A 22,786-nucleotide genomic window follows, 5' to 3' on the forward strand; every position below is an offset into this window, starting at 1 on the left:
AACGACATTTACCACTTTTTTCTAGGCCTGGCATCAGTTGTTATTGACTCCAGGTATATATGGAACTGCTTATTACCTGTGAGTCAGACCTCAGGTTTATTTTTAAATTTTCAAACCTTCCTGGAGACTAAGAAAGCAGTCTCAGGACATTCGATTTCGCTACCTCTCTGGTGCAATACCCTTTGTCACCAGAAAAAAAAACAGCGAGCCATATTTGATGTACGCAGCATCCAACTGCTCCTTGACCGTGGGGGCCTGATGGCACAATGGGGTAGGCTGCATTGCTCAGCAAGGATCTGAGCACCTCGTCATCTTAAAGCAATTACTGCTGTGACCACGTAACCAGCATGGCTCTAAAAACCAGGCCCACCCAGCCATGGCTGCCACCGCTTCCTTCCAACTACTGAGCGGTGATGGATGCAATGTACAGAGATCAAATTAAAGAGAGCAGCGTAGTCAGAGACCACTCTTCCCTTGGAAAGAAGCAGTACACCTTAACTTCTGGGATGCAGAGCTCTGGGAGTGAGTTTCCCCCGTATGCTTAGGGGCGGCCTGCTGTTTCTCCCAGTGGTTATAGGAGAGAATAATATTGTGACATTGGAAACTATTTCCTCTCTAGGAGGCCAAACAAAGCTCAGTATTTGAAATTCCATGTCTCTCTTTAGTCTCTGTTATTGAACTGAAGGTAATCAATTCAAATTCAGTTTCAGCAAGATTGGTCAGGGGAGGGTCCGGGGAAGGAAGGAAGGGAGGACTATTCATACCGTAAGATTGTCATCCCCATAATGAAGATCAAATGTGCAGAAAATTGGTCAAACCAGTTTTTAACAATAAAAGTTCAACCATTAGCCGGGCGCGGTGGCTCACGCCTGTAATCCCAGCACTTTGGGAGGCCGAGGTAGGCGGATCACGAGGTCAGGAGATCGAGATCACAGTGAAACCCCGTCTCTACTAAAAATACAAAAAATTAGCTGGGCACGGTGGTGGGCGCCTATAGTCCCAGCTACTCGGGAGGCTGAGCCAGGAGAATGGCGTGAACCCGGGAGGTGGAGCTTGCAGTGAGCCGAGATCGCGCCACTGCACTCCAGCCTGGGCGACAGAACTAGACTCCGTCTCAAAAAAAAAAAAAAAAAAAAAAGTTCAACCATTAAACAAACCTATGAGTTCACTTCCTTCTTTAGAAGCAGAGCAGTAACCTACTTCAAGTAAATGATCACCTTTTCTCAGTTGTCTGTTTAAAAAAAAAAAAAAAAGCTGGGCACCGTGACTCACGCTTGTAATCCCAGCACTTTGGGAGACCACGGTGGGCAGATCATGAGGTCAGGAGATTGAGACAATCCTGGCTAACACGGTGAAACCCTGTCTCTACTAAAATTACAAATAAATTAGTCAGGCATGGTGGTGGGCGCCTGTAGTCCCAGCTATTCAGGAGGCTGAGGCAGAATGGCATGAACCCGGGAGGCAGAGCTTGCAGTGAGCTGAGATCATGCCACTGCACTCCAGCCTGGGCGACAGAGCAAGACTCCGTCTCAAAAAAAACAAAAAAAAAAACCTTCCTTGCCAGATGAAAGCAAGAGTAGTGTGGAACATTTATTTAAACATGAGAAGCAGAAGGTTCCTCCTCTTGCAAGTATGTTGTCCCTAAATGTAGCATTTCCACTGGAGGTGGTGGTCTGGGTGGATGGTTAATATGTGAGGATTGTGCAGCCAGGTAGATAGCCAGGCCTCTGCACACACACATACCCACAGCCCAGGAATCTTGAGAACTGAATGGCCCATAGCAGCCTCTGGCACTATCAGCTGCAGGGAGGCTTGGCTGGGGCTACTCCAGTCTCAGGCCCCTGCATTCAGCGGAAGTCATGAGGAGGATAAAACTAGAATTCCTCCCTTTCCTGTCTTCAGGGTGCTTCCCAGCTCCTCTCTAAGCTTGGGGCAGAGCCCTTCACCTGGCAGGTACCCACGAACTGGTAAGCAGCTTTGGAGCACCATGCTGGGCACCACAGCTTGCCCTTGCCCTGCTCTGTCCTGTGCCTTCATCTCCTCAGCTGTGATAGAGAAATAACACTAGTACCTACTTCACAGGCTTCTACAAGGATTGACTTAAAAGATGTGAATTAAGTGGGCTGTGGGCTAGACATCATGTTAGGTTCTGGGAATATAACCTCCAGCAAGTCTGATGGGAGCCTCCCCTGGGCGAGCTTGGGCACCACCATTGCCTTTCCTTTCCAGGAGGCAGCTTGACAAAGCTTGCCCCAGTGTGACTGACAAAGCTTGCCCCAGCTAGATCCATGGCCACGTGATTGAGGAGGTACCACTGTTGGCCAATGCCTCCCCTTCCCTCCCCTCCCACTTCCAGCCCAGTTCTCTTCTGGCTAGCACAAGAAAGATGCCACTCCCCAAGCCCTAGCCGCTTCAGATTAGAGGGGCCTCTGTTTACACTCCCTGTGCTTCCCACACTCAGGGTTGCAGCGGCAGCGGCAGCCGCAGGGGCCCAGGCTGGGGGTCAGCTGGCAGGGACTGGCCTCCACGCGCCCTCTGTTGGCAGGACAGTGGCTGGAAGGACTTCACCACGGCTGGTCCTCACAGGCATCTGGAGACACCAGACACTGCCCCTCAGCAGGGCTCTGCCGTTTGAACCCTCCTTTGCCTCCATAACAGAGACCCGGTATAAAACCACCCCGCACCCTCCACCTTCTGCTTTGGGCTCCTGCAGCTGAGTAAATATTTTTCCTATCTCTTTGCCTGCATTCATGTTCAGTTACATGCAATAATCTCTCCTTAATCAGCCATAAAGCAAGAAAAAGGCAAAGCGCTGTTCACATAGTGTGGGCACACTGTCCTTGATTTCTCTGAGAAGATGGTTTGATTGCGAGCCTCCATAGAGGAGAGGTGCCCACCTTGGAGTGCTTGTGCAAGCCCCTGAAGGTGGAAAGTGCCGTGTAAGTGCCGATCTATTCAGCTTCCCAGGCGAGAGAAGATGCGTATCTTATTCATCCCTCTTTTATTTGTAAAATCTTTTTGTCTCTTGGCAGGTGATCTTTTTTTTTCCTGGAAACCAATTAGCTACTAAAATTAAACATGCTTCTCTTTAAATTAATCCTTTTCATAAAATGGTCTTAAAATTGCCCTTAGCTTCTCAGAGTTAGTAGCTGACCCCGTTGTAATTAGAGATGCGTTTGGATTCCCCCTTTCTCCCACCTCAGCATTCCTCTGCCCTTCCCCCTGCTGCCGCCAGGTGCTGTCCACCTTCGGGCTTTCTGCACCGCGGCCTCATCTTGGCAAAGGTCAGAGGTCGGCTCTGGGACAGCCGTCAGATTATCTGGTTCTGCTGCCCAAGTGCACTGATAGCAACTGGCGGAGTTGTAATCACTGTAAATTCAGGTGACGGTCAGATGCGCTGGGGGAGAGGATGCCTGCTGGTGGTTTTGCAGTGATGTATTGTTTATGGGATTAATGTTCCGAATGGCCAAGGGTGTCAGCTGATATTTATTACTGTAAGCTGTCTCAGCTGTTCAGGTTCAGCAGCTAGATCCATAGCCACAGGAAATGTGGGACTCGGTGGCGTGTCCAGTATGGCTGATGTATGCAGATGTAGCTGGGACCTCTGTGAGCCTCTGTTACGGATGCAAGGGGAAGGACTCGTGCCAGCAGCTGCCTTGGATTTTGTTCTGGGCTTCTGAGGAAACTCTACACGCTCTTGAAGGTTGGGGAGACTCTAGGGAAGGGCAGTGTCCAGGGCTAGCTCCAAAGGGGGTTGGGAAGGAGTTCACCTCTGACAGGCCTGGCATCCATAGGAATTGTGCCGCCTGCCGGGTGGCTGTAGGCATTGTGTGGTTTTTACCTGGGTCCCTCTGCAGCCTTCTAAGAGAGGGCGCTTTCAAGGTCATTGTGCCTTTAAGGGAACCTTCTCCCCAGTCCCTCTGGATGCTGGTGCTTAAAGCTATAAGAAGCGGGCCAGACCCTTTTAAACCTATCTGAAGTGCTGCAGGAAGAGAAGTAAATGCACATCGCCCTGGTGTGTGACTCTCAACACTCACTGCACTGGGTTTGTTTTTCCAAAAAGAAATTTAATTTAACCCAAGTGTACACTGTCACACTGTAAACACACTGGGGCACCAGAAGGGTGGCTTATTGAATTTAATGCCCTAGCAAAGGTCAGCTTTTAGAAAAAGCCAAAAATGGCTGGAATCGTTCCTGATAGCTCCTCAGTCAGGCTTTGGATGCAAGCAGATGTGTTTATTTTTTCAGAGGGAGTTCCTGAGGACCCATCTCAAGTTCAGGCGCTGGGCATTCCCCCTCCCATCTCCCTCTTGTGCTCTCAGAGACCTCCCTCCTCCTCCTCCTCCTGGGGGGTCACTGTCCTTGGTCACCGAGGTGGGCCCCTGAACCAAGCAAACTCCTTAAAGCTGGCAGTCTGGGAGGGAGGGCCTGGGACCCCCCCACCCGCCCACCCCTCCAGGCTGGAGCGTGTGGCACTTTTCTTACAACTAACACTGCCTTTCTCTGCCCATTTCCCTCAAAGGATGGCATGAACTGGGTCTGCAAAAATGTCAATGCAAAGAAGAAATAAAATCTAGACGAATGGAGACGCAGGAGCTGCGGGAGCCGAATTCGGTCCTGAAAAACACTAATTTGCTGCTTTCTGACCAAATGTTTTTCCATCTGTGTACAGCTACAGCTGTTTGAAGAGAGGGAACAACACAGTTTAGAAAGAATCCCCATTCCAGCAGTAGATTTAACTGATCTCTGAGGTTCAGTATCATTTTTCAAATAAAGGAATTATATTATTTCCTCTGCATAATTGAAATAGTATTAAATGTCTCAAAGCACATGATTAGAAAATGAGATCTTTTAAATGAGCAAGAGATTGCATTGCAGTTTAGACAATTCCAGTGGGCTTTTTTTCCCTCTCGAAAAAAAAAAAAAAAAAGAAAAAGAGGAAGAAGCAGCTTTGCTGAGTTCATTTATTTACTGACCCGTCCCTTGCATTCCCTCCATGGTTTTGAAACCACAGACAGTGTTTGCTGCTGCTGTCAGTGATTTTTACCATCACCAGCCCAGCCAGGCTTCAGTCTGTCCGGCAGGAAGCTGCTGGGTGGGGGTGGGGGGAGAAAAGGCAGATAATTAAACTATCCCATCGTCTCGCAGGTCAGAGACTACGTATGTAATCCTCACTCTTTGGACAGAAAAAAAAAGAAAAAAAAAAAACCTTTCTTGCAGACAAGTCACTACAGAAACATACCCCATCCCACCCACCCCTGCCCCTGCCCCCGCCCCAGCCAGCCACACAGAGAAGCAAATTCTTATGACTTTTGACTGTAATGACATCTGGAATGTAAGGAGAGGTGGGAGGTTTAATTCCAGAAAAATTACAAGGTCCTTAAAAAGCTCTCACATCGAGGGCTCAGGCTAGCGTAAACAGGCTTTCTCCAGCTCAGTGGAGCAGTGAGCAGCCGACTCTGAGATTAGCTGGCTTCTCTGTGGCCATCCTATAGATGGGATTTCTAAAGCTCAAAGAATTCTGTGTTTAAACGATCACAATAGGCTGCTGCTATCAGATTTTAGAAATAAATGCAGCTTTACCATGAACGTGCTCCACTGAGAAAAGCCAGGCAGATCGATTTTTAGAGAGATCAATTTTTACAGTGCTGGCAACTTGGTGGTGTGGGATGCTCCTAGGGGTGGAGAGGGTTTGCTGCTGGGAAGGACATGGGTGTACGTGTGACTGCAGGGGTCGTGTCCAGGGAAGCCAGAGTCACCCCAGCTGCTGGGCTCCTCTGCCTCTCTGCAGCAGAATGTCTGTCCTCTGTTGATTGATTGGAGAGGAATAGCAGAACATTTCTCCTGCCCCTCATTGCAAAACGAGCTCGTTTCCCTGAGCCTCAGAAATCCTCCGCTTCAAACATGGGGAAACAGGCCAGAGCATTGCCCGGCTGCTGAATTAAACTCTGTTCTGGTGCCTGAGCTCAGGGGTTTTCAGAGAATGAATAAGAGACTGTCCAGTGACTGGTGGGTCCCTGGGGGCCAGCTGCCTTCTCATCCTGGGAGGTGGCCCTTCCCAAGCCCATCAGGGCATGTGAGCAGACTGAAGGGGCCACTGCAGCCCCTGGCCCTCGGTACCCAGCTTTTTCTGGCTAAGAGTATGCAGCAGAGACTGAGGCATAGCCAGCTTCAAAAGCGGTCTGGCGTGAAAGTCATTAACAAAGCCAGCCGTGAAAAGGTGCCCTGGAGTTGCTGTGGACAGACCTGTAAGGACTTGCAAAACAAAAGAAAGTGAGGGTTTTTTTTAAACCGCAGAGCTAGCTGCTCTCTGCAACCTCCTCCACTGGCTTCTCTGGCTCACCCAAGCTCCTCTCCTACTTTGAACAGAGGCAACACAGAATTATAAGAAGTCAGAAATCCCCCTTCTACCAGGCTGCAAATGTGGCTCTAGCACTTGAAAATTGTTTTTTCTGAAAAATACTTCATCAGGGACAAGTTATCTGAGGGGCAAAATGCCTGCTTGGAGGTCTGCAATTTTGGAACACTGCACTATGGAACTTTGACTCTGGCGGTGGAGGGTCTGTAAAATATTTTTGTCCTTTTACCACCAACTTAGGGGACTGTTTTAAAGAGCCCTCCCAAGGCCTCTGCTAGCAGGCAGAAGCCACTCCTCTGATAACGGCCTCTGTAAATGTTCCGATTTGCTCCTCAGCTGCAGAGACACAGAGACGCTGCAGATGTCACACGCTTTCATCTTCCCTTTGAGCCCTTTTGAACCCTCCTGGGGCTCTGGGGTAGATGAGAGAAGCCTGAAAAAGGCAAAGTTTGAAAGCTCCCATTTAAAAACAAAATGCTTTTTAAAGCCCTCTTGCCTCTTCCCTGCCCACTCCTGCCCCCTGACCAGAAGACAGAATTTGAAGCTGGAAAGGGGAGACCCTTTTTCTCCTCCTCCCGTCCCCAGTGAGTCTTAGTGAGACTTTTGCCCTGCACACAATTGCATCTGAATGTGCGGGGGAGAGGGCTGGAGGCCGGAGGGCGGGCGAGGCCTGGGGGTGCGCTCCTGATATGTGCTCAAGCCAGTTGTGGGAAAAACTGGAGTCCTCCCCTCCTCCCGACCTACCCCGTGTGGCTGCTTTTGGCTGGATTCCCTGCACCCAGTGCAACACACCCTTTCCCCTTCACTCTCCCTTGGTTACTATGGAAACAAGGGTGTCATTGATGTGGGCTGAGCTGGGGAACATGTCGGTGCACAGCTGAAAGTCAGCGATTATGCCGGCGGTTAGAAATGTGCCAGGGTTAAAGGAGTCCGAAGCTCCCACGGCTGCTGGGAGGACACGGTCCTGCCCCCTTCCTTCCTCCCTCCCTCCGTCTCCACTTCTCTCTCCTGGCTTTTGACAAATTTCTTTATTCCCCTCTGGACTAAAGTAGTGGCTATTTTTGTGCCACTCTGCGCCCCACCCTCACTGTTGGCCGCTCCTTATCCGGCCTGGCCCGGAGGGTGACACCATGTCACCCTCACCAGGACTCGTCTCTCCATTCCCGTCCGAGTTTGCTTTGATTTCCCTTTCCTTTCCTTCTCGGGGACCAGTTCTTACTTCCTTTTATTTTTAGCTCTGCACTCCATGTGGTTTCAGGGTTCAGTCTGATCCATCAAAAGGTTCTTTTTTTATAATCCCTTTTGAAAATGATAATCAAAGGAAGAGACGTGGTGTTTGGTCATGTGGAAAACTCAATGTATAATTTAGACGTCTGTCAAAAATCCGACAAATAAAATTTAGCTGGAACGAAGGCAGCCTGGAATGTGTTGTGTTCTTTGCCGAAGCTCAGAGAGGGCCTGAAATGTGTTTGTCCTTTCAGGGGTTAGCTTTCTTCAAGAGGTTTTTTCCAGAAGGATATATGTATAAAATAGGATACCAACAATAGCAATAATAGCCCTTCATTAAGCCCCTCCTACGTGCCGAGCACTTTAGATACATCATGGTAAGCATTAGTTCCCCTTTGCAGCGGAGGAAATTGAGGCACTTGCCCCAGTTCAGGAACTTGCCTGAAATCACAGAGCCTTTCAGTGCAGGTGGGGCTGGGAGCCTGGGTCTGAATGCTCAGCAAGCTGCCGCCTCTGGAGAATAAAAACAGTCAATGGCAGGGCCGGATCACGCCTGTAATCCCAGCACTTTCAGAGGCTAAGGTAGGTAGATCTCCTGAAGTCAGGAGTTCAAGACCAGCCTGACCAACATGGTGAAACCCTGTCTCTACTAAAAATACAAAATTAGCCGGGCGTGGTGGCTTGCATCTGTAATCCCAGCTGCTTGGGAGGCTGAGGCAGAAGAATTGTTTGAACCCAGGAGTTGGAGGTTGCAGTGAGCGGAGGTCGCACCATTGCACTCCAGCTTCGGCAACAAGAGCAAAACTCCATCGCAAAAAAAAAAAAAAATCTGTCAGTGGCTCATTTCCCAGCAGCCTCAACCCCCAGCCTCTGAGTGCTCCTTCTGCCCAGCCTCCTCCCCTCAGCCTCTGACAAGCACTGCTTCCCTGGGTTCCCTGCCCCAGGTGTTGCATGTCCTCTGCTCACACAGCACAACCATAGACTGGGTTTCATCCTTGGCCAGGTCCAGCCCGACAGACAGGAAAAAGGGAGAAGAAATAATTAGCAAAGTTAGGGCCTGCAGGGAGACTTGCAGTTACATAGTACCTGATACTGGATCTTCCATTTACAGAGGGTTCCGAGAGGGAACAGACCTGCCCAGTGTTACATGGAAGGTGCAGAGTTGGCAGCTGTCCCGGGCTCTGCCCTCTGGAGCAGAAGAGTTCATTGTCCCTTCATCAGGCTAGAGACACAGCAGCACAGCTGGTCCCACAGGGCCTCACCATTTGTGCGTGTGTGTATGTTTTGTGTTTTTGAGACAGATTTCACTCTGTCACCCAGGCTGGAGTGCAGTGGCACAGTCACAACTCACTGCAGCCTCAACCTCCTGGACTCAAGCCATCCTCCCAACCCAGCCTCCCAAGTAGCTGGGACTAGAGGCATGTACCACCATGTCTAGCTAATTTTTTTTTTTTTTTTTTAGACAGAGTCTCACTCTGTCGCCCAGCCTGCAGTGCAGTGGCACAATCTCAGCTCACTGCAAGCTCCGCCTCCCGGGTTCATGCCATTCTTCCGCCTCAGCCTCACTAGTAGCTGGGACTACAGGCGCCCGCCACCACACCGGTTAACTTTTGGGGTTTTTTTGTATTTTTACTAGAGATGGAGTTTCATCATGTTAACCAGGATCGTCTCGATCTCCTGACCTCGTGATCTGCCCGCCTCGGCCTCCCAAAGTGCTGGGATTACAGGCGTGGGCCACCGCGCCCAGCCTTTAAAGAGCAAGCTGTGGGCAGAACTAGCTGGTAGCTGGAAGCAGGAGAAAGAAGAATTAGGGTTGCCAGATACATTACAGAACATTCAGTTAAACTTGAATTTCAGATAAACAATGAATAATTTTTAATTCAAGTATATCCCATGCAATATTTGGGACATCAGTATAACACTCAAAAAATGCATTATTTTAAATTAAAATTTAACTGGTCATCCTAGCTTTTTGGTTTTGTTTTGATAAATCTGGCAAAACCCTTCCCAGCACTCCCTGCCCAAAAAAGGGACAGTGCAGTACAATTAAAAAGCGTAGCTGGGCACGTGGCTTACGCCTGTAATCCCAGCATTTTGATGTTGACTAGGCCAGCATAGGGAGATTTAAAAGAGATCTCATGTAAACAAAGTGCCTAGATCTAGGACAATACCTAGCACATAGAAGGAACATTCCATGCCTCAGTTTCTTTTTCTTTTCTGTTTTTTTGGAGACAGAGTTTTGCTCTTCTGCCCAAACGAGTTCAGTGGCACAATCTCGGCTCACTGCAACCTCCACCTCCCAGGTTCAAGCGATTCTCCTGCCTCAGCCTCCCGAATAGCTGGGATTATAGGCATGTGCCACCATCCCCAGCTAATTTTTGTATTTTTAGTAGAGACAGGGTTTCACCATGTTGACTAGGCTGGTCTTGAACTCCTGACCTCAGGTGATCCACGTGCCTTGGCCTCCCAAAGTGCTGGAATTATAAAGTGTGAGCCACAGTGCCTGGCCCTCAGTTTCTTATCTTCAAAATTAGGCAATAATCATGTTGTGCAGTTGTCAAGAGGATGAGATGAGATGTCCGTACAGTGAGTAGTAGGTGCTAAATCAATGGTAGCAAATATAACAGCTGGCAGAAAGTCTGGAGTCCAGACCTTCCCAGGCCCCCAAGACCTCTGCCTCCCACCTTCCCTCCCATGTGGCTCTGTGACTTTCAAGGCCAGCAGCCCCCTCCCTTCGGGACTCCCAGGGCCACCCCAACCACACCTCCTGCTATTAGATTTGTAAGTGGGAAAGGCTCTTATCAGAGGCTCCTGATTGGCTCCAGGTGCAAACACAGTTTAGCGCTCAGTCAAGCTGCATCTCAGGGCCTCTGTCCCTGTCTCCCCCTCATCCCCCTTAATTGCAATCTGTTCTGTAATTTCCTTTTCCAACACTGCAGAACACAGAGAAGCTGCAGCCACCAGGAGCAGGGGCAGGAAGGAAAGAAAGAGCGCCCTGGCTCCCTGCAGTCATTCTGCTGGTCCAGCACTGGTGTGTGTGTGTGAGTGTGTGTGTGTGTGTCCAGAACCAGCCACACACAGGCGTGGAAGTGCAGCAAACAACCAGGCCCCCGCAGTGTCAGACCAGGGGAAAAGAGTTAAGGAGGTAGCCACTTGCACCAGGTACTTCACAGTTATCTTATTTAATCCTCGCAAAGACACTGTTAACTGTAGATATTGTCATTCACAGTATGGGGATGGGGCTCATAGAATTCGAATCACTCACCCATGATCCCACAGGAAGAACTGGGCAGAGTCAGGATTTGCACCCAGGCTTGTTTCACTGCTGGGCCCCAGATTCATACCACAATACCTGTTTGCTTTTGGCTCGTAATGCTCTGCTGTCAGAAAAGGAGCTAAGGAATCCTTCTGCACGGAGCGGTTTCTCCTCCAGAGTGAATAGCAGTGTCCCAGGGACAAAAAGCCTTTGCTAAAGAAATGAAATATTAATGACAGAACTACAGAGAGCAAGCTGCGTCCAGGAGGGGGCAGGGAGAATTTGCTTGGATACCTGAAGCTGAGAGGTACAGGGTTGCAGGCGGAATCCCATTTAGCTAAGCCAACTGCTTCTCCTTTGAGTCATTAGTGGGTCTCATCCTTTGATTAGCCCTACCAGATAGCCGTTTACTGTCCCTAGTTCCCAGATGACGAAACCAAGGCTCACAAAGGTTAAGTCACTTGCCCAGAGTCACACAGCTAGGAAATGGCTTGACTGCGATTCCTGCCAGCACACTTGCTGAAAGCCCATTTTATTCCATGATGCCACCCCAGGGAGGTAGGCTAGAGGTGGCCCTCGCTCTTTGCCACTCACCCTGTTTTCAGGATCCAGAAGACCCTGCCCTGGGGTCCCAGAGTCAGCTGCTGCTCTGGATGCCACCAGTAGAGGGGGCAGGAAGTGCCCAGCCCCACCCTTACAACCAAGAAAAGGGCCTGGGGAGGCTGTTGCCGTTGGGGCTCTGGCCTGAGATCAGCTGCCTCCACTCCCACCCAGGGCTCAGAAGCCCTTGTGCCAGCCCCCTGGAGGTGCAGCCCTAGGAGCCCCCTCAGACCGCTGGAGCAGGAGGAGAAAGAGCTGACCATAGGAGACACACGGGCTCTGTCCACAGGCAGTTCCTCTTGGCCATATTCCTAACACTAGAGAGGCTTGTCACCCAGACCACCACTGACCCATGTGGGAGATGATGCCCCACACCAGAGTACAAGGCGTGGCACCAGCTGCAGACCCCTCGGCCAGTTCCCTTGGGTAGGGCACAAGCTATATAGCTACATTTGGCCCTGCCTGTGACACCAGCCAGACCCCTCCCTGGGCCTGCATTTCAGCACTCTCCCCGAGCCCAGGCCCAGGCCCACCTGGAGCACCTGCTCCCGGGTTGGAGGCCAGCATTCTCCTTCCCTAGCCCTCCTTGCTGCCAGGACGTCAGAATCCTGCAGAATGATGCCGGTCCACCAACCTCAGCTCCCTTGGATTCCCTTTGGAGGCACAGAGCAAGCCTGGTCTAGGGCTGTCACATAGGAATGGGGCTTCCCTTGAGCCTCCAGAGGACAGTGCCAAAGCCGTTTTCCTGCTGGAATGCTACAGATGGCTTCTAGGAAGAAGGGGATAAGAAGCTTTGGTTTGTAAACAACAGCCCATCCTGGACCAAGGGATCCAATCCAGCCCAACTCTCCCCTCACTCTCCCCAGCTCCTATGGGGATGCAGCCTGGATTTCATCCTCACTCATGCCCCAGGCCCCTTTCCCACCCTGAGACCTCCAGATCTGGCATAGCAGCAGGTCGGGAGAAGAGAAAGCGGGAGGAAGGGGCATTCAGGGGCTGAGATGCTGATCCAGGCAGTGGGGGAGGCATCTGCACAGCTGCAGGCAGCCCCCCTACCCCCAGTCTGTGAATGGGTACCTCACCCTCTCCCACCCGCCTGCCACTGCTCCTGAAACAGTTGGTCCTAATGAACACTAAGCAAGGAGGGCAGCTGTGAGCATGATCCATATGCATGGGAGGTGTATATTTATCCTCACATCCCGCCCCACCCTGCAGCTGCTGCCATCCCCTATGCCAGGAGGGTGAGTGGGCACCAGGGCCCAGCCTGCTCCCGGGCTCCCAGGCCCTCACTTCTCCCAGCCCTCCCTCCCCAACCCACGCCCACAGCCTTCACTTGACCCATTTTGGAGGCAGAAGTTTGTATGTGTGTTTGAGAGAAAGAGAGTGCACACATCATTTCCCCAGTTGGTGCTTTGATTTCCTCTGAAGCATCTTGATTGCGGATGTACAATGGCATCTTGCTGCCAGTGCTCCCTCAGCAGCTTCTGGCTCCACGCCGCCTCCTCCCTGGAGCCGGGATTTTCTGCTGACTCGGGGGCCCATGGCTAGCTGGCAGGGAAGGGGAAGGCTTAATCCAGGCTTCCATCCCTTAGCTGAGCAGCAGGACCTGGACACCCAGCCACCCGCCTTCCCGCTCCTTAGACTGGGTTGAGGGTGTACCCTGAACCCCACCTGTCTCTCCCTTGGCCCTCCCACTGCCTCCCAGCCTGGTCTGGACTCCCCTGCCTGCTCCTCCTTCGAGGGGTTAGTTCCATTATTAAAATGCAGTCCCCTGCTCAGATGCCTTCAGAGGCCCTGCTGCTGTGGGTCCCTCAAGCCAAACCATTTACCCTGTTATTCAAGGCCCTGCTGATCTGACCCCAAACCTTTTTAATGGACTTATCAGCCATGGACTCCACACAGCTTTTGTGCCCAAATCTCTGCTCACTACTCCCCCAAGCATAATCCCCACAATTTCATTTTCCCACCTGTGTTCACAGCGACCTCCTCCCTGGGCTGTCTGCCCCCTCTTTTGAGTTTTCCCTTCCTTTAGGGCATGCTTCAAGTCCTACCTCCCTAAGAGGACAGTCGGGTACCCTCTAACCCTCTCCCTGTGAAACTCTTCATCCAGCAAATATCTCCTGAGCAGAAGCAAAACCCCTCCCATGGCCTGAGCCCTGTCCCCTCACTGCCTGTCTGACCTCATCACTCGCTGCTCTCTCCCACCCCCAACTCTTTCCAGCTGCCCTCGCCCCCTGACTGTTCCTGAAACAACATTTTCTGCCGGAGGCCTCTGTGCTGGTTCTCTCTGCCAGAAACACTCTTGCTCCAAGTATCCCCCAGATCTTGCCCCCCAACATTCTTGAGGTTTCCCATCTCCTCAACCAGACTTTGCCCGGTCCTCCCTATAAACACTTCCACACCCCCTCCCCTCCTGGCATCCCCCGTGTCCCCATCCTGCTTTGCCTTCCTGGACTGTACTTATCACCAACTCATGGTGACTTGTTTTTTTTTTTGTTTGCTTTTTTTTTTTTTTTTTGAGATGGAGTTTCACATACCTAGCACATAGAAGGAACATTCCATGCCTCAGTTTCTTTTTCTTTTCTGTTTTTTCGGAGACGGAGTTTTGCTCTTCTGCCCAAACTGGAGTTCAGTGGCACGATCTCAGCTCACTGCAACCTCCGCCTCCCAGGTTCAAGCAGTTCTCCTGCCTCAGCCTCCCAGGTAGTTGGGACTACAGGCATGCACCACCATGCCCGGCTAATTTTGTATTTTAGTAAAGACAGGGTTTCACCATGTTGTTTAGGCTGGTCTCGAACTCCTGACCGCAGGTGATCTGCTGGGATTACAGGCTTTTTTTTTTTTTGAGATGGAGTCTCGCTCTGTCACCCAGGCTGGAGTACAGTGTCGTGATCTCTGCTCACTGCAAGATCCGCCTCCTGTGTTCACACTATTCTCCTGCCTCAGCCTCCCAAGTAGCTGGGACTACAGGCGCCCGCCACCACACGCGGCTAATTTTTTGTATTTTTAGTAGAGATGGGGTTTCACTGTGTTAGCAGGATGGTCTCGATCTCCTGACCTCGTGATCTGCCCGCCTTAGCCTCTCAAAGTGCTGGGATTACACTTTAAGATGTGTAGCCACTGCGCCCAGCCTTATTTTTTTTTTGGAGACAGAGTCTTGCTCTGTCGCCCGGGCCAGAGTGCAGTGGCACAATCTCGGCTCACTGTAACCTCTGCCTCCTGGGTTCAAGTGATTCTCTTGCCTCAGCCTCCCAAGTAGCTGGGACTACAGGCATGCATCACCATGCCCAGCTATTTTTGTATTTTTAGTAGAGACGGAGTTTTGCCATGTTGACCAGTCTGGTCTTGAACTCCTGACCTCAGGTGATCTGCCCACCTTGGCCTCCCAAAGTGCTGGGATTATAGGTGTGAGCCACTGTGCCCGGCCTCATGGTGACTTTTTTTTTTTTTTTGGAAATGGAGTCTCACTCTGTCACCCAGGCTGGAGTGCAGTGGTGTGATCTCAGCTTACTGCAACCTCCACCTCCTGGGTTCAAGCAATTCTCCTGCCTCAGCATCCCGAGTAGCTGGGACTACAGGCATGTGCCACCATGCCTAGCTAATTTTTTTGTATTTTTAGTAGAGACAGGGTTTCACCGTGTTGCCCAGGCTGGTCTTAAACTCCTGAGCTCAGGCAATCCGCCCGCGTTGGCCTCTCAAAGTGCTAGGATCACAGGCGTGAGACACCATGCCCGGCCTCTCATGGTGACTTCTTTAGGGCTGATTGTCTAGCTTTTCCCCACAGACGATCAGCTCCAAGAGGGCAGAGTTTGTTTTGTTCACTGCTATATCCCTGACATTGAAGGAATGCCTGGCACAAGAAGGAGCTCGATAATGACTTAATGGATGAATGAATGAATTAAACAAACATACAGGCACTGTGCTAGGCTCTGAAAAAAAAAAAAAAATCAGAGTTGATTCACATTCACGTCCTCCAGGCATTCACAGGCTAGTTGGACATTAAGCCAGGCAGCTTGCAACCTAACCTGTGAACCACAATTAGTTAAAATCCAAAGTAAGGGAGCGAAGTGCATGGGAGTATGGCTGGCCCAAAGGAACATAAACATTGTGATAGCTGCGGTGGCCTGAAAGTCGCCTATGCCAGCACCAGACCTGGCACTCACATACATCGTCTCATTACCCCTTAGCCACTCTCTGCAGAGGGGGCGGGGCCAGGAGGGCTGCACAGAGGTGAGACTTTGAGGCTAGAGAGTCAGCCCAGGTAGAGGGGTCAGCAAGTCTGAAGCCAGTGGGGCATGGAAGCACACAGGCTGTGGGCGGACTGACTTCCAGTATATGGTGTGCTGGGTGGAGACTGGGGAGCTGCAGCGGGCGGGACTGGCATTTGGTGTGGCTGGTAAGTCCCTCTTAGGCCACAAGCTGCCCATTTGCATTCATGTCCCCTCCCAGCTCAGTGCCCTGCAGCAGGCGTCCACATGGATAGTGTCTGATGGCAACATCCAATTCACAACCAGGCAGCCAGGACATTTATTTTTATTTATGGGTTTTTTTTTTTTTTTTTTTACGGAGTCTCGCTCTGTCACCCAGGCTGGAGTGCAGTGGCGCTACCTCAACTCACTGCAAGCTCTGCCTCCCAGGTTCACACCATACTCCTGCCTCAGCCTCCCAAGTAGTCGGGACTACAGGTGCCCGCCACCACGCCCGGCTAATTTTTTGTATTTTTTAGTAGAGACGGGGTTTCACCGTGTTAACCAGGATGGTCTCGATCTCCTGACCTCGTAATCCGCCCGCCTTGGCCTCCCAACGTGCTGGGATTACAGGCGTGAGCCACCGAGCCTGGCCCTATTTATGTATTTTTTTGAGATGGAGTTTCACTCTTGTCGTGCAAGCTGGAGTACAATGATGCGATCTTGGCTCACTGCAACGTCTGCCTCCCGGGTTCAAGCGATTCTCCTGCCCCAGCCTCCTGAGTAACTGGGATTACAGATGCCCACTACCACGCCCAGTTAATTTTTGTATTTTTAGTAGAGATGGGGTTTCACCATATTGGCCAGGCTGGTCTCGAACTCCCGACCTCAGGTGATCCGCCTGCCTCAGCCTCCCAAAGTGCTGGGATCACAGACGTGAGCCACCACGCCCAGCCCAGGACATTTAGATGTCAAATGATTCACTGCTGTTTTTTTTCCAGGTGGACCAGAAGTTCACACCACCCTTACACTCAGTTCTTGGAACACCCCTCACCGCATTCTACTTCTGAGATGGAATTCTGTGCCATTTCTTTTTTTTGAGACAAAAGTCTCACTCTTGTCACCCAGGCTGGAGTGCAGTGGTGTGATCTCAGCTCACTGCAACCTCCACCTCCCAGGTTCAAGTGATGATTCTCCTGCCTCAGCCTCTTGAGTAGCTGGGATTACAGGCGCCTGCCACCACTCCTGGCTAATTTTTGTAGTTTTAATAGAGACGAGGTTTCACCATGTTGGCCAGGCTGGTCTTGAACTCCCGACCTCGGGTGATACACCGGCCTCAGCCTCCCAAAGTGCTGGAATTACAGGCATGAGCCAGTGCGCCCGGCCATTCTGTGCCATCTCTAAGCCCCCATGCTACAAGCTGCATACCACCTCACATATCACACCCCCTGCTTGCCTCAGTGTAAATAATAATAATAAAAATTCTATATCACAGAGCAGATGGGTTCTCCCTCAAGAAAGAGCCAATTATTGAATATCTGGTGCAAGGAGAAGTCATAAATATCCCAGTTTGCTACAGTTGAGAGGCATTAACCACACAACAATGAAAGAAAACTGGTCTCTCGTGAAGGAAACATTCGAAGACCCCCCTAGTGCAGAGCTCTGGGATAAGTCCAGGCCACTGCACTCCAGCCTGGATGACAGAGCAAGACTGTCTCCAAAAAAAAAAAAAAAAAAAAAAAAGAGAGAGAGAATAGATATAGTAGAGACCAGAGCTCTATCCATCATCAGCTTTCTATTGGTTATGTGGAAGGACTTTCACTGTGACAGTGACATCCTGAGGTTGTGGGCTGTGCAGGAATTCCAGCAGAGTTGGAACACATGCTATCCTGGAAGGGAAGACAGACTTTGGGATTCAGGTGGAAGGAGAGAGAGTTGGGAAAGAACGACAGAAACTGAAGGAAGAAGCTCATGTTCTCGGGACCAGCCCCTTCCTGGTCCAGGCAGATCCCCCCCAACCCTAGCAGACTCTGCCCCATACTGTGAAGTATTTCCCATTCCTCCCAGCCTCCAAAGAAGATTCTGGAATCTTAGCCCTGGAAAAGCCCAAACCCCAGGCCCTGCCCCAGCTCTTCTGCACAGAGTATAAAACAGAGGCAATCTAGGGCCGGGTGCAGTGGCTCACGCCTGTAATCCCAGCACTTTGGGAGGCTGAGGTGGGCCGATCACGAGGTCAGGAGATTGAGATCATCTTGGTTAACATGGTGAAACCCCGTCTCTACAAAAACTACAAAAAAGTTAGCCGGGCGTGGTGGCGGGCGCCTGTAGTCCCAGCTACTCAGGAGGCTGAGGCAGGAGAATGGCATGAACCTGGGAGGCGGAGCTTGCAGTGAGCCAAGATTGCGTCACTGCACTCCAGCCTGGGAGACAGAGCAAGACTCCATCTCCACAAAAAAAAAAAAAAAAAAAAGACAGCGACAATCTAAGAGTGCTCTCAATTTCATTCCTTGCCCTCTTAACAAAAAGAAACAGGATTCAGAGGATTCTAGAACCAGTACTAGAATCTGGGTTCTGGAGACCACTGTTTCTAAAGCTTCTCCAAGGAAGAATTTTCCAAAAACATGCAGGGAGGCTATTTTATTTATTTATTTTTTTGAGTCGCAGTCTTGCTCTGTCACCCAGGCTGGAGTGCAGTGGCACAATCTCGGCTCACTGCAACCTCCACCTCCCAGGTTCAAACAATTCTCCTGCCTCAGTCTCCCGAGTAGCTGGGATTACAGGCACCCATCACCACGCCCTGCTAATTTTTGTATTTTTATTAGAGACAGGGGTTCACCATGTTGGCCAGGCTGGTTCGAACTCCTGACCTCAGGCGATCAGCCCACCTCAGCCTCACAAAGTGCTGGGATTACAGGCATTAGACACCATGCCAGGCTTTTATTTTATTTTACTTTACTTTACTTTATTTTATTATATTTACTTGAGACAGGGTCTCGCTCTGTCACCCAGGCTGGAGTTCAGTGGTGCTTCAGCCTTGACCTCCCAGGCTCAAGGGATCCTCCAGCAATCAAGTGATCCTCTTGCCTCAGCCTCCTGAGTAGCTGGGACCACAGGCACATGCCAGCAAGTCAGGTTAAATTTTTAATTTTTTGTTTGTGTGTGTGTGTTTTTCTTTGTTTGTTTGAGACAGGAATCTCTGTCGCACAGACTGGAGTGCAGTGGCGCGATCTCGGCTCACTGTAAGCTCCGCCTCCTGGGTTCACGCCACTCTACTGCCTCTGCCTCCCAAGTAGCTGGGACTATAGGTGCCCACCACCATGCCCAGCTAATTTTTTGCATTTTTAGTAGAGACGAGATTTCACTGTGCTAGCCAGGATGGTCTCAATCTCCTGACCTCGTGATCTGCCCGCCTCAGCCTCCCAAAGTGCTGGAATTACAGGCATGAGCCACCACGCCTGGCTTTTTTTTTTTTTTTTTTTTTGTTATGGAGTCTCGCACTGTCACCCTGGTTGGAGTGCAATGGCGCGATCTTCGCTCACTGCAACCTCCACCTCCCCAGTTCAAGCAATTCTCCTGCCTCAGGCTCCCCAGGAGCTGGGATTACAGGCGCCTGCCACCACACCTAGATAATTTTTTTTTTTTTTGAGATGGAGTCTTGCTCTGTCCCCAGGCTGGAGTACAGTGGTGCGATCTCAGCTCACTGCAACCTCCACCTCCTAGGTTCAAGCGATTCCCCTGCCTCAGCCTCCCAAGTAGCTGGGATTATAGGCACGCGCCACAATGCCCGGCTAATTTTTTGTATTTTAGTAGAGACGGGGTTTCACCATGTTGGCCAACATGGTCTCGATCTCCTGACCTTGTGATCCACCCACCTCGGCCTCCCAAAGTGCTGGGATTACAGGAGTGAGCCACCATGACCGGCCCAGATAATTTTTTTTTTATTTTTAGTAGAGTGGGGCTTTCACCATGTTGGCCAGGCTGGTCTCGAACTCCTGACCTCAAGTGATCTGCCTGCCTTGGCCTCCCAAAGTGTTGGGATTACAGGCATGAGCCACTGCGCCCAGCCTAATATTTTAATTTTTTGTAGAGACAGGATCTCCCTATATTGCTCATGCTGGTCTCTTTAAGGGATCCTCATGCCTCAGCCTCCCAAAGTGCTGGGATCACCTTAGAAGAGGAGCTGTAGTGTGGTGATGTCTGTCTGGGGATACCTAGGGATCACAACTCCAGCTCCTTCACCCCCCCCACACTTTCGTAGGGTCAGCCCTGCTCCCATTTCTTAGTAGGCTGGAGTGGGAGGTTAGGGAAGGACATGCCTCTGATCCTCTCTCCAGGGCCGCCTCCCCCACAGAATTTATAGGCTGCAGAGGTGGGGTAGGGAACTCCCCAGGCGGCTAGATGGGTCCTGGGTCCTGAAGTTGCAAATTGAATTGGTTCTCCCCCACCCTCGGATGGGAGAAGATGAGGGTGCCTTAGGAAGGCCAAGGTGACAATGACAGGATGAGTGGGAGAGTGTGAGCAGGGCCTGTAAGAACCCTGAGGTGAGGTTAGAATGTGGGGGTCTCAGCTTGGAGAAGGAGGCCCTGGGGTGCTGACTCAGTGGGTCAGGGCACCCACCCTTGTCTCCTGCCTCCCACCCCAGGGTGCCCTTTAAGGCTGGGAGGGTGCTTTGAGCTGGGGTCTCTTGGCCAGATGCGCTGGGAGAGGGGGTGGAGCTGATCATCCCCCAGGCCTCGCCCTCCCCACCCCCACCTTCAGACTCCCTTCTTGGCCCAGAGACCGTTTCCGGCAGTTGCAGGGGGCACCCATTACCCCCCAGGCTCCCGCCTTGCAGCTGTTCCCCAGCTGCCCTGCCCCACCCCAAAGACAGCTGGGAGCGAGGCCGAGGGAGGGGGCAGGACTGGCCCAGCTGCTGGGCTCCGGGCTGGGATGGGGAGGGCGGCAACATGAAAGAGCTGGGGCTGGCAGGCGGCAGAGGAAACCACCCCCGCCCCCTCCCTCGCGGTGGCCTCCCTGCAGTCTCAGCACATCTGGGCCACAGGTCTGTGGGGTGGGGAGACGTGGTTGGATCCCCAACCCTTCCCGGAAAGGGGAGGCGTGATGGCCTCTGGGGGAAGGCAGGAGGGGAGGGCCGTGTGCTGGGGCACCTGTGGCTGCAGCCAGCTCTCCAAGGGGCCACCAGTTCAGGGCAGAGAAGGCCCCTCCGATGACTTCTGAGTGAGCCTGTTCCCTGGGGCAGCCCCAGCTCTTGCTGGGCCTCCTCTGCCCCTGACCCTTTTGGGGGCTGGGTGACAGCTGCTCCTACAAAGCCAGGGACAGCTGGATGGCTGGGGACAGCTGGGTGGGTTAGTGTCTCCCTGCTTCCCTGGCTGCCTAGAGATCCCCCCAAGCCAACTCTGGGCAGCTGCTGCTTCACCTATAGATGTGTGCGTGAGCGTGTGTTTGTCTGGGGTGGGCTTCAAAGCTGGGACGTGGAGGGGCTCGAGCCCATCCCATTCCCACCAGAATGTCCCCTCCAGATATCAGATCTCAGTGGACTGACGCACCTGGAGAAAGGGCCTCTCCCCTCAGTCAAAACAAAACTAGGCCAAGTGGGAAAGAAATTGGGCAGCTTTCTGTCTTGGCTCCCAACTGTTGGCATGGGGGACGTCCCAGGGTTCCTGGGAACTGGAGAAAGGGACGGTGAGACAGAAGCAGATGTCAGTGGAGTGAAGTGACTGTCCACTGCCACCTGTCCCCAGGCATCCTGCACCCTGGGCTGGAGGGGCACTGTGCTCCAGCCATCTCCCCACTCCCTTTAGCCCCAAACAGGTGCACAGGGAGGGAAGGGGGAGGCCAGCTGTTGTCATAAAGCTCCTGGCTCCCTGCCACACTGGGGAAGGGAACGATGAAGCAAGGGTCCACCATTCCACCCGAGTCATCCTCTACTCGCACAGGGCAGGAAGGCGGAGGCAGTTAGCAAGACTATGACTATGGTTTGGTCTGGCCAGCCCCAAAGTCTTTATTTTTCTTTCTTTATTTTTTCCCCTTTGAGACAGGATCTTGCTCTGTTGCCCAGGCTGGAGTGCAGTGGCAAGATCTCAGCTCACTGCAACCTCCACCTCCCAGCCTCAATCAAGCAATCCTCCCACTTCAGTCTCCAGAGTAGCTAGGACCACAGGCCCACAGCACCACGCTTGGCTAATTTTTTGGGTTTCACCATGTGACCCAGGCTGGTTTTGAACTCCTGGACTCAAGTGATCCATCCACCTTGGTCTCTCAAAGTGCTGGGATTACAGGCGTGAGCCAACGTGCTTGGCAACCCTTTATTTTTCTGAGGGGAGGGGTGGCTAGGGGTCAGTGAGGCTTGGACCACTGGCATGGGACATATTTTTTTTTTGAGATGGAGTCTGGCTCTGTCACCCAGGCTGGAGTGCAGTGGCACGATCTCGGCTCACTGCAACCTCTGCCTCCCGGGTTCAAGTGATTCTCCTGCCTCAGCCTCCTGAGTAGCTGGGATTACAGGCGCCCACCACCATGCTGGCTAATTTTTGTATTTTTAGTAGAGATGAAATTTCACGTTGACCAGGCTGGTCTCGAACTCCCGAGCTCAGGTGATCCGCCCGCCTCGGCCTCCCAAAGTGTTGGGATTACAAGCCTGAGCCACTGTGCCTGGCAAGCATGGGACTTTACATGGCTCTCTGCCTTGTCCTGGGTTTCCTGGGGTAGCTGGCATTCAGGCCCTGATTCTGCTCAAACAAGAGGAAAGACAGCTAGTCACCCAGCAGAGTATAGAAGTACATGGGCTGTGGACTTACAGCTCCGTGCAGAGCATGTCTACAACTGGAGCCTTTTGATGATGAGGTCCCTCTCCAGAGAAGGGCCTTGGGGTGTCCCAGCTTACTCTCCCCACAGTGGCCTCTGTGATAAGCAGCAGGGAGGACCCTGGCCACCCCGATGGCAGCACTTCTCCAACCCCAGGATGTGTCAGAATAGAATTAAAAATGCAAATTCCTGGGCTCTCAGAGATTCCCAATGAGTCTAAGCTGGGCCTCAGGAATCAGCGCCCCTACCTCTCTCTCTTTTTTTTTTTTTTTGAGACAGGGTCTTGCTCTGTTGCTTTGTTGCGCAGGCTGGAATGCAGTGACTTGATCTAGGCCTACTGCAACCTCTGCCTCC

The 22,786-nt window shown here is 51.8% G+C and overlaps 1 protein-coding gene across 3 annotated transcripts in view; it reads left to right on the forward strand.

The window, feature by feature from the left end:
- Positions 1 to 7,771, forward strand: part of ARL3 (ADP ribosylation factor like GTPase 3) — a 49,406-nt gene extending 41,635 nt beyond the window's left edge. The window contains exons 6-7 of one of the 3 annotated variants that reach the window (XR_002524421.2): positions 3,509 to 3,703; positions 4,523 to 4,632. Coding sequence is in view for 2 of the 3 variants with exons in the window: in XM_031652111.1 (XP_031507971.1) it covers positions 2,462 to 2,635 (174 nt within the window). In the remaining variant the exon portion in view is untranslated. The other 2 variants (XM_003904193.4, XM_031652111.1) reach the window with 2 other exon arrangements.
- The last annotated feature ends 15,015 nt before the right edge of the window (positions 7,772 to 22,786 follow it).

This window comes from Papio anubis, chromosome 11 (genome assembly GCF_008728515.1).
Source record: "Papio anubis isolate 15944 chromosome 11, Panubis1.0, whole genome shotgun sequence".
In the NCBI taxonomy this organism is placed as follows: domain Eukaryota; kingdom Metazoa; phylum Chordata; class Mammalia; order Primates; family Cercopithecidae; genus Papio; species Papio anubis.